At 42.2% G+C, this 14849-nt stretch overlaps 1 protein-coding gene across 2 annotated transcripts; it reads left to right on the top strand.

The window, feature by feature from the left end:
* The first annotated feature begins 151 nt into the window (after positions 1-151).
* On the top strand, positions 152-10905 carry txnrd3 (thioredoxin reductase 3). 2 transcript variants are annotated; one of them, XM_085160846.1, is made up of 16 exons: positions 152-547; positions 1137-1197; positions 2212-2321; positions 2972-3079; positions 3508-3580; positions 3684-3866; positions 3950-4092; positions 4444-4559; positions 5407-5632; positions 5859-5951; positions 6135-6211; positions 7698-7854; positions 8193-8300; positions 8538-8633; positions 8737-8871; positions 9961-10905. In XM_085160846.1, the coding sequence occupies exons 1-16, from the start codon at positions 431-433 to the stop codon at positions 10027-10029; spliced, it is 1872 nt and encodes a 623-aa protein (XP_085016972.1). In that variant the 5' UTR covers positions 152-430; the 3' UTR covers positions 10030-10905. The 2 variants fall into 2 exon arrangements, with proteins under 2 accessions (XP_085016972.1, XP_085016973.1); XM_085160847.1 differs by having other exon boundaries at positions 162-547; positions 3684-3803.
* The last annotated feature ends 3944 nt before the right edge of the window (positions 10906-14849 follow it).

Raw genomic sequence — 14849 nt, 5'->3', positions numbered from 1 at the left:
GCATAACAGTTCTTGTACTTTACGGCATGTAATTAGCCGACCCTGTGACGTTTATAGGTAGATGCGTTTTATAGCACGAGGTTTCCCGAGCGGGAGGGGTTCTTCCTGCCCGTAGTGATTAGCAAGGGAGCTCACGGTGAGCGCGGTGACTCAGATCGAGCGCACCCACCGTAACGAGACAAGAAATAGTAAAAGACGTTTGGCGCGGTTGGTAGACTAGCTGGTGACAGCAAAGGGTGTAGATCCGGGGATAGACCCGCGGCTTGAGTATATTTTTTAGAAGTACTTTCTCTGGGAAACAGACTCGAGAGATTTAGATCTGTTCTCGAGTTTGTACAGAGAGAGGCGATTTGTTCGTTTTTTTCCCACCAGCCGTAGCCAGCCGTCTACCTAAGCTTGCCCTGCTCAGGCAGACGGAAATATCTCGAAAATGCCTCCCGTCGAAAATGACAGCGGGAAGAAGGAACTCAAATCTCAGATACAAGAGCTTATCGACTCCAATCAAGTGATTGTGTTCAGCAAAAGCTACTGCCCATTTTGTGTAAAGGTAAGGCGTTTAGTTTGTCGTAGGCGGTAGAGGCTCCGCGCCGGTCAGAAACTTCCACCTTCTCCCGCGAAGTACACGGGCTTGGTCTAATTGCTGGTTTGGCCTTGCTGCGTTAGTGCAGTCATCAACTTTGGTGGCTAGAAGTTTACTATTACGCATAAGCTCGCTAAATGACAAAAACAAAACCGGACAGCATAGCCTTTAATGTAATTTACGTTAGGTCGACAATGGCGGAAGATAAATATCCAGTGTTATATATTTAAGTCTCGGACGCTTTAGCCGCCTCTAAACGAGCTCCTTGAAAAGTCAGCTTTACATATCGTATTGTTCTTAGTTAACTTTGCTAGTGATTCGCTACAATGTGCTGTAAATTCTGAACGCACTGTATTTAAAAAGCTGCTCTAATTTATTTAAAATTCATACTTTTCTCCTATTTTAAAATGCTGCCTTCTGCCACCATAACCTGGACACAAAGGCTTACCTGACAGTTACAAGATGAAATATTTGTTAGTATAAAATGTTCTAACGTGTGGACAAGTTTGTGTGCGTTTGATGTAGGATTAATCTTTTACCTTATTTGTGTTTTCAGGTGAAAGACTTGTTCAAAGAACTGCAAGTCGAGTGCAATGTGGTGGAGCTGGATCTTATGGGTAAGACGAGCATTGTGAGGTAACTGATAGCCGCTGTGAGGGATATTTAATGTGTTTGTCAGCAGCTGTTACACTCTGTGGCTGCCCATAAGTAGCTTTATGTGTATTATTCAGATCGTGAATAACTATATAAAAACAGCTGGGAGTATTGTAAAGTAAGTGCTTTATAGTTAGCTATAGTGTTGTATGAAGTTTTCCATTTAAAGGCTTAAAACTGCAGATTCTTTTGAGCAAAACAAATATGTTTCACTTCTTACAGCAAATAAGTTACAAAGATACAGGTATAAACAGGGGACTGACCATCTTTGTCTGTAACCTGGTATAATTAAAACAATACATGTTTATTTTTTGCTTTATTGGCTATGGTAACATTTTAGTGTAGGTTTTTAATAATTCACTCATGACAGTCCAGCTGCTTGTTTAAGGCCTGTGTTTCTAATTTGTCTGTTGAAAGCCTCTTCGTGTTTAATGTACATTTTGCTTTGTGCTGTCAGTTTCAAAGCCCCTAATTTAATATATAACATTTTCACAGTAGTTAATTCGGTTTTCTGTTCACATATCGGAAACGTTGTCCTGGTTGTTGGTCCACACGGTCTGGGCTGTCTTTGCAGAAGCACAAAATGTGCTGACTCATTCACCGAAGATGGCCCTGTGCCATTATCTCAGTGCACTTGTACCTCACTGCTCCTGTCTTGCTGAGTTAATTACCAAGGTTTAATGCTAGAGGTGGGTTGCACGCGGTGGATGTTAAACGTTAATCGGTGGAAAACCTAACAAACTTAATTACCAGAGGCTATAATTGGTCATAATGTGCAGTAAAAGTCAGCACAGGGTCAGCTAAGGAAAGTGTTTATTACAGCAGTACACATTACAGGTTTACCCTTCCCTTTTGTTGTTTGTATTTCATTTGCACATCAAAGATGGTATAAACACACAATGCATGGCTAAGTTTCAGCATGTGAAAAACTTGTTGCCATGCATACCCCCCCCCCCCCCCCCCCCCCCCTTCTTCAGATAATGGGACAAGCTACCAGGAGATGCTGCTTGAGATGACCGGACAGAAAACGGTTCCTAACGTTTTCATCAACAAGAAGCACATCGGTGGCTGTGACAAAACATTACAGGTAAGCAATGAAAGTCGTCTCGCAGCTCAGATGTAACTTGTTTTTTCTTGTGGCATAAATATGACATAATGGCCTCTTCTCATAACAGAAATAGGTTGGTTATTTTTGTCACAACTGGAAAGAAGTGAAAACAAACCATGTGGTTGTCAGCGTATGATGCCACTAAGCCAAGCTGTGAGAAACTCATTGAAAATGTAAAAAAAGAAAAAGATTTATGGTGATTATTCCATCAGGGGTGCATGAACAGGGTCGTCTCATACACTTCATACAGCTGCAGGAAAAAGAAATAGAAAAAAATACCACTGTATAAAAATCTTAATGAAAATATTCAGAAACATTCAGAAAAATGGCTGCAGCTAATCTTTGTAGACCTAGTTACTTGTAAATAATAATGTTATCCTGACCGGTAGCATCCCCCGGAGACTTGAATGGCAAAATTTACCTCTCGCTTAACACACTGCTGATACGAATGCACGTCAGATAATGGGTGTCAGTGCTAATATCCGACTTGGACTGGGATATCTGTTAATAGCAACGCCTAGTATGAAAAAGCTCAGTGTACCCTTTGTTTATTTTTTTGTAACTGTGTTTGAAATGATTTGCATTGCTAAGCGCTACAGTAACAAACGTCGTGTTGCTGTTTGTGTCAGGCCCATAAAGACGGCAGCCTGCAGCAGCTGCTTAACGGCGATGATGAAGACTACGACTACGACCTGATCGTCATCGGAGGCGGCTCTGGAGGCTTGGCCTGCTCGAAGGTGATGTCAGAATTCAGTATTTAGCTCCGATTTGACTGCTTTGTGTGAACTGGGGATCCCACAGACGGCTGTGCTTTTGTACTTGTGTGGGGGGGCAGCTGTAACTTTGGTCTCCGGCAGAATTTCAGACATTTGCAGGCTTTGTCTCTGGGAGGATTGTTAGTGGGATTTTGACACATTTATATGATAAACAGGACAGAAACTAGAGTACTAGTGTAAATGACAGGAAAACAGAAACCTATGAAAGGCTAACATGTGTGATCATAATGAAATATAGTGCAAGGTGGTTCTTGATCTGTGGTGGTGTGGTTGGTGATTTCTCAGAACTAGTGTGAAACTATTGCTGATGATGTAATTCACTTACACCACTTCTGTTTGCTCCATAAAACTGTGCAACACAGCAGTAAGATATATTCTTTTAACAACAGGAAGCTGCTACACTGGGGAAGAAGGTCATGGTGTTGGACTACGTTGTGCCCACACCAAAAGGAACCACTTGGGGTATGTGTTACTTCCTTTTAGTAAGACTTTTGACGCAGGATTTGTCTGGATCTGTTGTGGCTGCTAAACGACAGTTTCTCTGTGCTCTGGCTGTGACGATCAGGTCTTGGAGGAACGTGTGTGAACGTAGGCTGCATTCCCAAGAAGCTGATGCACCAGACGGCCTTGCTGTCCACGGCCATGCAGGACGCACGCATGTTCGGCTGGGAGTTTGATGAGAAAGGTGAGGGCTCAGGGGACCGACCCAGGAGGTCACGCAGGGGTGACGTCACACCAGCTTGCCGTGGTAAATCAGAGGCGAGCCCATTTAGGAGGCACCCCGTAGTCTTTCAACTGCTTCTACTGATGAGTGTCTGTTTCTGTCTTCAGTGAAACACAACTGGGACACGATGAAGACCGCTGTTAACAACTACATTGGCTCCCTGAACTGGGGCTACAGGGTATCACTGAGGGACAAGAATGTCAACTATGTCAATGCCTATGCAGAGTTTGTGGAACCACACAAAATCAAGGTAACCGACTGCTTTCAATGAAAATGAATCTTCAATAAAGTCATGCAGAGGTTTAGTCGTTTCATAACTTAATAAAGTCTTCGTTCTCTGCTTGCTCATGTTACCATTTCGCAACCTGTTACTAATCTGTGTAAGCTGTCAGCTTTGAAATCATCCTGTTGCATTAACTGTTATTTTTGTGTCCTAAACCGGCTTTTCAAAAATACTTATCGGTGTTTAGAAGTTGTTGGCTGTCGTTGCAATCGCCTCACTAGTTGCACAAAAAGCAGATGTTTCAGAAACATCCACTACATTGAAAAGACTTCCTGTTATGTTGCATGTGTGTCAAAATATCTGTTTGTTTCCTGACAGGCTACAAACAAACGAGGGAAGGAGACGTTCTACACAGGAGCCAAGTTTGTTTTGGCTACGGGCGAGAGGCCACGTTACCTGGACATTCCCGGAGACAAGGAGTATTGCATCACCAGGTGACAGCACCGTGCAGAGTACACAGACTCTGACAAATTATGTTATAGTGTGAGTGAGTGACTGAAGCTCCACCCAGAGCTCCTTTTTAGACCAGTGGATGGGTTCATGGGTGAAATAAGTGTCACTTCCTTAGGCTGTGATCTCTGAAAACAAACCTGCCCTTATATGATCCAGCAGGTTGTTGTGCCTCAGAGCAGCCGTCTGTCTGCCTGCTCTGTGAATGCTGTGAGATTATCCTCAAGTCTTTGACGATTATGCTCCTGTCTTGGCAGAGAGACTCATTTATTCCACAAGGTCTTAAACCAGAGCTTTCTGAACAATGTAAGAAACAAGCCTGGGCTTGGTAGGGTTTATTCGGGGATTCTCTTTGGCTCTCACAGATGTTGTTGGACAGTCAGCCAGATTTGGTACTTTTGTTGTCAGCTACTGAAATTAAGCTACACATCCTATTGCTCACACCTGAAAACACATAGGATAAGCAGTAATATGGGATATGGTTGATTTATTTGTTGGGACATAAAATATTTATTTATTTGAAAATCTTTGAAAAAAGAAATGAATTAAAATTTTGAGTGACCAGCTTGTAGGAACAGAGTGCAGGGCAGCACTGAGCAACATCATGAACCTTGTTCTATTAAATAATCCGCAGTGTGGCTCAAGGCTTTAAATAAGTATTAGACAGCATCTCTCCACACCCTGTGAGGTAAAAAGAAAAAATAACCTGAAGGTCTAGATCAGCAGAAGCAAGTGTCACACCTGCTAAATTCTTTGTATGCAAAACTAGCTGCACAAAAACCTGCTTTGACTTCACCTTGTTTTTGTTTTGTTTTGTTTCTTTTTTTACAGTGATGACCTCTTCTCGTTGCCTTACTGCCCGGGGAAAACTCTGGTGATCGGAGCGTCCTATGTGGCTTTGGAGTGTGGCGGCTTTCTGGCCGGCCTCGGGCTCGACGTCACCGTCATGGTACGGTCCATCCTGCTGAGGGGCTTCGACCAGGACATGGCCAACCGCGCTGGTGAACACATGGAGGAGCACGGTGTCAAGTTCCTCCGTAAATATGTACCCACAAAGGTGAGCGTGAACACAACCTGCTGTTTGTGATTTAGCTTATTGATCTCGGAGTATGCCTACATGCAGTGGTAATAGCTGTAATCTTTAATGTTGTCAGGTCATGTGCTTAATAAGTCAACATTAAAAGCCTTTGATTTATAGCGAACACGGGAGGTGGTCAGTAGACTCTGATCAGCATATAGGTGAATGATGTTTTAAGCCTTTTCTCTTCAATTATGTGTGTCAGATAGAGGAGCTTGAAGCAGGAACTCCTGGCAGGCTGAAGGTGACCGCCAAGTCCACAGAAACCGACGAGATCATCGAGGGAGAGTACAACACTGTATGTATCGCTTCGGTTTTCCTTCGCCCCTCTCTCTCCTCCGTCATGTATTTCCGCCACAAGAGTAAACGGTTGCTCTCATGTTAGTGTTGAGAAGATGCCATGTCTCTGGAACAATTGGCAGTGACAAAGGATTAATATCACACTGCATTAAAGCTAACAAGCTGAGTTTTTGTTCTTCAGGTGTTGATCGCAGTGGGCCGAGACGCATGCACAGACAAGCTCGGCCTGGACAAGGCAGGAGTCAAAGTCAACCCAAAGTAAGTTCAGTATGTTGTTACTGCAGAGGAGGCCATGTTTCGGGTGTATTTGCATTGTCATTAAATCATCATTAAACGTGATAGGTCAAACTTTTTTGTGGCTTCTGTAGGCATGTAGAGTGGGTCTGAGAAACTATGATTGTGACAATCTGGTGTGTATTCCAACACATGGAAATTTTAAAATCTTTATATGGTATTAGCCTGTCACATTTGACCTCTGGCCTCTCCTTCAAGGTCAAATGAGATCAAACTTTCATAAAACGTCTCATCTTTAAAACTATTTTTAAAAGTTTGCATCCAAATATCATGTGAGACTTGACCTTTGATTTCACATTTACATTTCACATCTGTCTTTCTGTCCAATTGGCCCCGAAATGTGTTATATCTTGGAATGAGATAGAAATATACTGTAGTATAATATTTTACTCCACTGCAAACTTCTTGAAGACCAGAGAAAACACAGTGACTGTACAGAAAATATAATTAAAAGTAAACACCTCCCAGGGTGAGCTGGCTTGATTTGCTCTCGGAGTGCTTGTACGTGTGTTCCCCTGTCCCTTTAATACTCGCAGTACAGTCACAGTGATTCAGCAGTTCTTGCTGCTCAGGGCTCTCTGCGTGGTGTGAGTGTTGGGGGAATTTGGTGGGGAGGTGAGGGGTGGCTTGTGGGTAAGATGAGAACACTGCTGTAAATCACATTGGTATTAAGTGACAGAACAAAGGAAGTATGTATATTAAAAAAGGCTTTCTGTTCTGAGTGCACTTTTTGTTTGTTTTTGAAAGAGTAAAAGTATAAAATTAGGTTTGGAAAAACATTCTTACAGACTGACACCTCCTGCAGGTCATTATTGATGCTGTTGATACCAGCATAGAAATGCAGTGTTTTCTATAAGGCTTTCTTTCCACTCTTGTGTGAATAACTGAATGGCTGAGCCTGTGTTGTGAGGCCTGCAGGGATTAAGACGGCATGAGTCCAGCTTTAAAGTGTTCTGAGTCTCATGACCATAGCCATTTTTAGTTGAAGCCCAGCGTTAGCCACAGGGCTTCTGTGCTCAGAGGCCTGTGGCTGTTCTGCTCCTGCACAGTGCAGAATACTGCCAGTGATTTTGGATACTACTACAAGTGTGCTTCTCCTTTTTGCTAAGTATGAATGACCACATAGCCAGTTAGCATTTCTGCTTTGTCACTGACACACAAACGTTTATCTGTGTGGTGCTCTTTAACCTTGTTTCCTGCAGGCTTTTTGCTGAGTGTATAACTCATTTTGGTGCTTTCTATAACAGTCCCCAGTCATCTACACAATGTCAGGCTTATTGTAAAGATTTATTATAAAGAAAATATCTGTTATTCACAGTTAAAATGAATGTGTAATTTTCTATTATTGTTACATCCACTTAACTTTGAACTTCAACACTCGGATATTTAATTTGAAGTCACAAAACGGGATAAAAGTCTTAAATGTATGCTCGATGATCCCATCCTGCAGGAATGGAAAAATTCCGGTGAATGATGAAGAGCAGACCAACGTGTCCCACATCCATGCCATTGGCGACATTCTGGAAGGCAAGTGGGAGCTGACACCTGTAGCCATCCAGGCTGGCAAGCTGCTGGCCCGACGCCTCTACGGAGGATCAACGGTCAAAGTAAGTACAACGTGACTGTGTCATGATTTCTGACTGTCATCCTAAAACCTATTTGTCCATTAAACTACAACCAACTCAATACTACCAGACAAAGTGTCTGAACGGTCTCTTAGTACCTATTTAAGGTGCATAAAGACCTGTTTCGTAGAATGGAACCTGAATGTTAAGGTGCCATTAAGACTAATCTTATTTTAAAGAGGTATAGTGTTAAAATCTGAAGTAAGCCATTGAAAGGGAAGGACATAAAGAAGGTCAGAGTGTTTTGTGCTCCACATGATGAATCTGGTGTTCCATAGCAAGATTTTGTTAATCACTAACCAAATGCTGTGTTTTTGCAGTGTGACTACATCAATGTTCCCACCACAGTCTTCACCCCACTGGAGTATGGTTCCTGCGGTCTGCCAGAGGAGAGAGCCATCGAGCTTTACGGCGAGGAAAACCTCGAGGTAACAGCTAATTGTTGATGACAGACGAGGCTGACTGTGCGCTCTGGTCGCTGCTTTCACATTGAATGAAACTGTCTCTAACTTACTTGGTTGCCATCAAGCAAATGCATGCGTTTAGTGTTTTATTCCAGTCATACAAACTCTTCAGTACATCTGTGAATGCGAGCTGACGTTGGACAGCAGAACGGCATTTGTTTTGAAGCTTTTACATTCATGTGTTTCTGGTCTCATGTTCAGGTGTATCACAGTCTCTTTTGGCCTCTGGAGTTCACCGTGCCCGGCAGGGACAACAACAAATGCTACGCCAAGATCATCTGCAACAAACTAGACAACGTAAGATCAGAGCAACTAAAATGCAACGACAAATGTGCCTGAATCTGTGGCAGCCACCAGCCTGAGCTCCTGATTTATTTTTATTGTTTATGCCACACTGCAGGATCGAGTCATCGGTTTCCACTACCTAGGACCGAATGCAGGAGAGGTGACGCAGGGCTTCGGTGCAGCCATGAAGTGTGGCGTCACCAAGGAGCAGTTGGACACCACCATTGGCATCCACCCAACCTGTGCTGAGGTAAAAAGACAATGCTGCCACTTTATTTACTTTGGGTATCTTCCTGTATTAGTGGACTACCTCAGATCCTGCGTTTATTTATTTAGGATGTTTTTTTTGGGGGGGGGGGGAGACACGTAGCCAGCATCTGAGAATCGGTCCAAACCGGGAAAGTCTTGAGAGAAGTTTAAATCTCAGTGACCTTGACCTAAAGGTCAATGGTGTGGTTTTCCTTTTTCTTTTTTTTTTTTTTTTCTTTTTTTTTTTTTTCTCTGTCTCCCGCCCTCTCCCCCTTTTTGTTTTATTTAGTCATTTTCCATTTACGGTTTTGAGTCATGAAGTGTTGAGTCATGAGTGTTTTCAGTTCCTTCTGTTCTCTATAATTTCAGCAAAGTTTTAGTGACGGTAAAATTAATCACAGTTTTTCATTGAGGCAGACCGCACAGCTCAGTATCAAACCAGTATGACAGCTAATAACTGTTAATTTCCACAGCATGTTGCAATAGTACTTTCGTCAAGCCAGTAAGAACAGGAAGTGACACTGGAGCTGCCTTTAGCACACAAACTGCACAGCAAATATGCTGAAGGCAGAAAGAAAGCTGTGTATGTCTGCAGCTGTCCTATCAGACAGCCAGGATAAGACACCAGGTCCAAAGAGCAGCCGTAGACGGCTTGTTTAAAGTGCTTGCATGTCTGTCTTTAGTGGTCTCACACTTTTATCTTGGCCTGGAACAGGATGTTCATCGTGGTAGATCTTAAACAATCAGTGTCTGAATTGTTTGAATATTGTGTGGTGATGCACGCTTGGGAATAATTGGTGTAATTAGGGGACATGATTATTCATTATGTTAATCGTGCTGGTGCTAATGGCAGTGCTGCTGAGGATCATCTTGTTTGATGGGTTTACATCGTATTTCTAGTTTAGCCCAAATATGTTCATCTGAAACAAAAGCAGTGCATTGATGTGACAGCCTGGTGTGAAGTTTCATGTTTGGCTGTAGATGACTAAACAAACAAACAGAACTAAGAACAATCCCTTTTCAACCAATGAGAATATGCCTGTGGCATTAAAGATGTTAATTATGTTCCTGTGTCCTCTTTACCTTCTAGGTCTTTACCACTCTGGATGTGACCAGGAGCTCTGGTGGAGACATCACACAGTCCGGTTGCTGAGGTTAAACCCTGCTCGTTTAGCAGGCGGCTCTCACGTTAGACTCCCCTACTACACCTCTAGCTCCTCCCTTTACAGGGCATTTATTTCTCAGGAGCACCTGAACATGTAAAACTCTCGGTGTGACTGGAAGCTACGAGGTAAATGGAGATGGTCAGGGCTGAAGATGTGCGTGTCTTCTGCTCTGGCTGAAGGAGTCTGATGTGAAAGCTGCCTGCTGAACAGCGGGGTTACTCTGCTAATGTTTCTACTGGGCCCCACCAGCGTGTCACTCTCGGAGAAGCCCAAACACACACCTTTCCCGAGTGTGTGTTTGGGCTGTTTTTGACGTCCTTACCCGTAACCTCAAATAATTAGGTGGGCAAGGATCGATGTCCCTCTGTAGAAGCACCTGATGGTGGCCCGAACCCTTCGTCCAACCCCCCCACCCCCCAGATTCATCTATTATAAATTGGCTCATTACCAGCGTTTGAAAGGATGCACAATTCTGGTGCGTGCATAGGTTAGCACCATGCCTTCATCATTCCATACATCCTTCGTACAGGTTTATAAGTTGACTTATATGAATATTCATGTCTTTGTCAATATTTATCTTTGCTTTGTGGAAGCACCAGAGTTTTCAGTTTTCAAGAGAAACCTGTGATGCATCAAGAGCCTGGAGACTGTTTCAAATAAGCGAATGGCAAGTTTCCACCTGGATTGCTCTGGTCGTGTTTTTACTCAGTTTGTAATTTAATGACTGCTTGTTGCATTGTGCTGTCTCGTGTGTCGTTTGGAGGACGGCGCTCCCGTTGCTGTCGACGACTTTCATCTGTATAAATGGCTTGTTTGTTTTGTGTAGAGACTACTCGGCGTTAAATAAAGGCATGTCCATCTTCAGGTTTCGTCTGCCTTTGACTTGTGTGACCCAGTTTGTGTGAAATGATTTCAGGATTCTGAAATAAGAGAACCTGCTCACAGATTTCCATCTAGTTCAAGAGTAATAAATGTAAAATAAATAAAGTATGAGTTACTCTTAGTCATACGGTGCTTGATAGCGTTTCTGCTGAAGGATATGCTGCTTAGTAAATGTCATAGGATTTAACTGATATTCACAACACTGGCAATACACTGGTGTACATGGTGTGAACTGGTTAAAGTGGGACTTTAAATCTCTTGTATTGTAGTTAAACTTTGCTTTTAGATCAGTAGCACACCACACTTTTTAATTTGTCATTATTAAAAAAATAATAATGTTAGCCTGGCAGTACCATCAGCAAACATCTTTTTTCCTTCTGCCCAAAAAAGAGACATTAACCATAAGTTAACAGACTTTACAGCCGTTAGACTATTGCAGCTTTTGCTATACTGGTCCAACTAATAGTCATATTTGATTTATTTCATTTTGCATTATTGGAATCAGAACAAGACTGGTGAACAGGAAAGAGAAGTTGGAGAGGAAGTTAACAGAAGAGGGATGGAGAGAAGAAACAAAATCTGCTTCATCACCTGCTGGGGAAAAAAACAACACACTATGTGCGCTTGTGTTCAGAAGGTTTCTCCATCTAAGTTTTTAATAGTAGGTGTGGGGAGCCATAGCCCACCGCAGGGGGCAATTGTGGCATCCACCTAGAAAAGACCGGGGTCATCCAGTAGCCACAAGGGGCTGCAGCGGTGATCCCGCGGGCTCTGCAGGCAGGCAGCTACACCAGAGCAGACCCAACCCCAACCAGGGTGAATGTAGTCTTTCACCCTTAAATCTTTGTTTTACCCTGCATGGAAACCATATAGTGGTCAAAATGCAATGAATGAATTATGTAAATACTCCAAAAATGTAGCAATATGTAGCTAATAATAATAGTTTTAAAATGCAGTTAATCTATACATTTTTCTTTTTGCAGTGAACTCAATAAATATTTTCTGTTAATGTCCAGTTTTCCATTTATTTATGTCATACCACATAGTTCCAGTGGTCTCGGTGCTGAAGGAAGCAGAGGCAGATGTTTGGTGTGTTGCATATATACACAGGTACACCAGATGAAAATCATCCCGTTGAAGTGGTCAGCCTATTCATGTGGCCTGCATCAGAGAGCCGCGGGGAGATAATAGCATCATTTCCTCCAGGTTTCTGTGGGACTATTCAGCCTCCACAAGTGGCGGTTGTGATCAATAGCATCCAGGCTGGTGTGAAGCCTTTGTTGGGTTCACCTGCTCACATCTGAAAACGCTGTCACCTGCACGGCTGCCATGACAACGAGCGCTTTGATGAGTTTTATTTGGCCGATAATCATTTGTTTTAGGGAGTGTTGTGAGCTCAGTGATTCACTGATGTTTGTTATGCCAAAAGCACACAAAGGCAGAGGCCTCTCTAAAGGTCTGCGAAGCTTCTGGTGTTGGTTTCTGAGCTGAAATGTCCCTGACTTCCTTCTACCTGAATCATGCTCACTTTAGGAACAGTTTATATGTGCATGTAAAGCAATGAAGGAGTGGATGACATTACCACTAGCTCAGGTTACCAGTTTACCCATCAGTGCTGCTTTGAGAAACTGACCTTCAGACTTCAAAACCAACTCACTGTTTCACTTAAGGTGTTTCCAACCCCAGTACTGAACTCAAATCATACCATGGAAGCTGCATTGTATTTGCAATGCAGTGCACACATTAACCGTCAGTTAAAAGACAGCTTTTGTTGATCTTTGTGACAATTTGTGCCTCTTTTTTTTGTTTTTTTGTGACTGATTAAACAATCATAGAGTTATATGGGGTATTTATAGTTTCTTTTATGGATATTTTTTCCCCTTCGAAGTTATTTTGCATCTCTCTGTAGTTATGTGACACCGCTTCGTGCCTTTCGTTGATCGATTCCATTTCTGTAGTTGTTTTGCATCTCTTTGTAGTGCTTATGTGTACATTTATTGTACATCTTTGAAGATGCACAATAAATTCCACCTTTCTTTGTTGTTTCAAATCCCTTTGTAATTGTTTTTATGTCTGTTTTTTGATGCTTGCAGTTGTTTAATGTATTGTGTATACTCTATCTCTGTTTGTTTTTGTTTACAATTCTCTGAGGGTGCTTTATATGTCTTTGAAGTTGCTTAGCATCTCTTTGTAGTTGGTTCGTGTCCCTTGCTAGCATTTTTCATCTCTTTAAGGGGTTTTGTGCATCTTTGCAGTAGTTTTGCATCTTTTTGTGTGTATCGTAAATCCTTTTTGTAGTTGTTTTGTGACTCTTTGTGCGTTTGCTTTTATTAAGTTTGCTTTTCATCTTTGTCTTTTTGCATTTCTCTGTAGTTGTTTGATACCTCTTTGTGGGTTTTTCTCTTTTCTTTTTAGGTCGAATCGGTTTTTCATCGCTTGTACTTGTTTGTCTCTTTGTTGCAGTTTTGTGTAGTGTGTGAAGTCTTTTTGGTGCTTGTTGGGCTTGTTTGATGTGTCATTATGGGCAGACATCATCGCTGTCTTTGTTCTGGATCCCATTTCGGCTGTGTCGTGTCTTTGTATTGGTTTTGTGTCTCTTTAAAGCTTCGTTTAATATTTGTAGGTATTTTGGCTCTCACTGTATTCCAATCTGCAACAGAATAAATGCCATTAACAAGTGAAGAGATTGTTACTCAAAAGGCTCATTTGTTTGCAAGTGACCAAACTTACAGTTTAACAGGGGATCGAAGGATTATTTTCCCGACTGTAACCCTATACTCTCCAGTGACAACAGCTCATATATGATGCCAACGTACCTGTCCTTTGCACAAGGGCTGCTCAGAAACAGCCCAAGGTACAAAAAAGAGCCCAAAACGTCTTGGAAGGAACCAAATAAGGCCTCCTGAGGCTCCACCTCGCATCTCAAAAGCACCAAAGATTCTGCTGCCAACTTCCTGATGTCAGACACCACAGCATGTCCCAAGAGAGGCCATGTTCATGCCCAGTGAGTCAGTGCTATTATGGAGGCATGTGCAAGACTTACACAACAGAAGGCAGCTGCTTTTAATACTGTGGTAATCAGTGTCCCATATAAGGGTTTAACACAAAAATATACTTATAGTATATCTAATGCATCAAGAGTGGTCAAAATAAACCTAACAGTGATAAAAATGTCTTGTAGGGTTTGTTTTGTTCAGTTTTTTAACTTTCTTCTCAGAGGGTCTTGCAACAACCAACTTGCAGTTTCAATAAAATGTGTTTTGTTTATTTACTCAGCCGCCCTCAAATAGGGAAGTGACATTAGAAACAGATATCTAGACGTGTACAATCCACAACTGAGTCAACTTAAATCTCCTTGCTTCCTGTATTATGGCTAATGTGTGTAAACGAAGAGCCCTGTCATTACATTTTAAAAATGACTCATTTGTAAAGAGGTGGCGATGAAGCTGGGAGCTGCCAGCAGGAAATAGAAACCTTTGATGATATGTGGAGGGTAATCAATGAGAAGTGAAAAATCATTGCTGATTTCAACACACTCCTTCTCACAGCTAACCTGATGGTGAAACCCGTGCTTATGTAATCATATCTCACGTTATAACTGCACACTCATAATGACCAGACTTTCTATTGTACTTTTTTGTGTGCAAATGATTAACCCGCACAACATAAAAATGAGTTCACGTCAGTGTGTGAGTTTCAAATCGGTAACCTCGGGGACAATGACGTGCCTTTCTGTGTAGTTATTGATTAATTTCATCTTAACTGCATTTCCTGGAACTCAAGTCATCATTGATACTGATTTTATCAGGAAACGTGTCTGTTTCCTATAAGAAAATCTGAGGTGCCTGCAGAGCTGAACGCACAGTCTGATTCAGCTCTGATTTCATCTATATATGAGGACGGAGTTATTAGCCCTCTTATGAAAAGCATT

The sequence above is a fragment of the Neolamprologus multifasciatus genome, chromosome 5 (genome assembly GCF_963576455.1).
Source record: "Neolamprologus multifasciatus chromosome 5, fNeoMul1.2, whole genome shotgun sequence".
Lineage (NCBI taxonomy): Eukaryota > Metazoa > Chordata > Actinopteri > Cichliformes > Cichlidae > Neolamprologus > Neolamprologus multifasciatus.
Note: the sequence above shows the minus strand (reverse complement) of the source record. Positions and strands in the feature narration are given on the sequence as shown.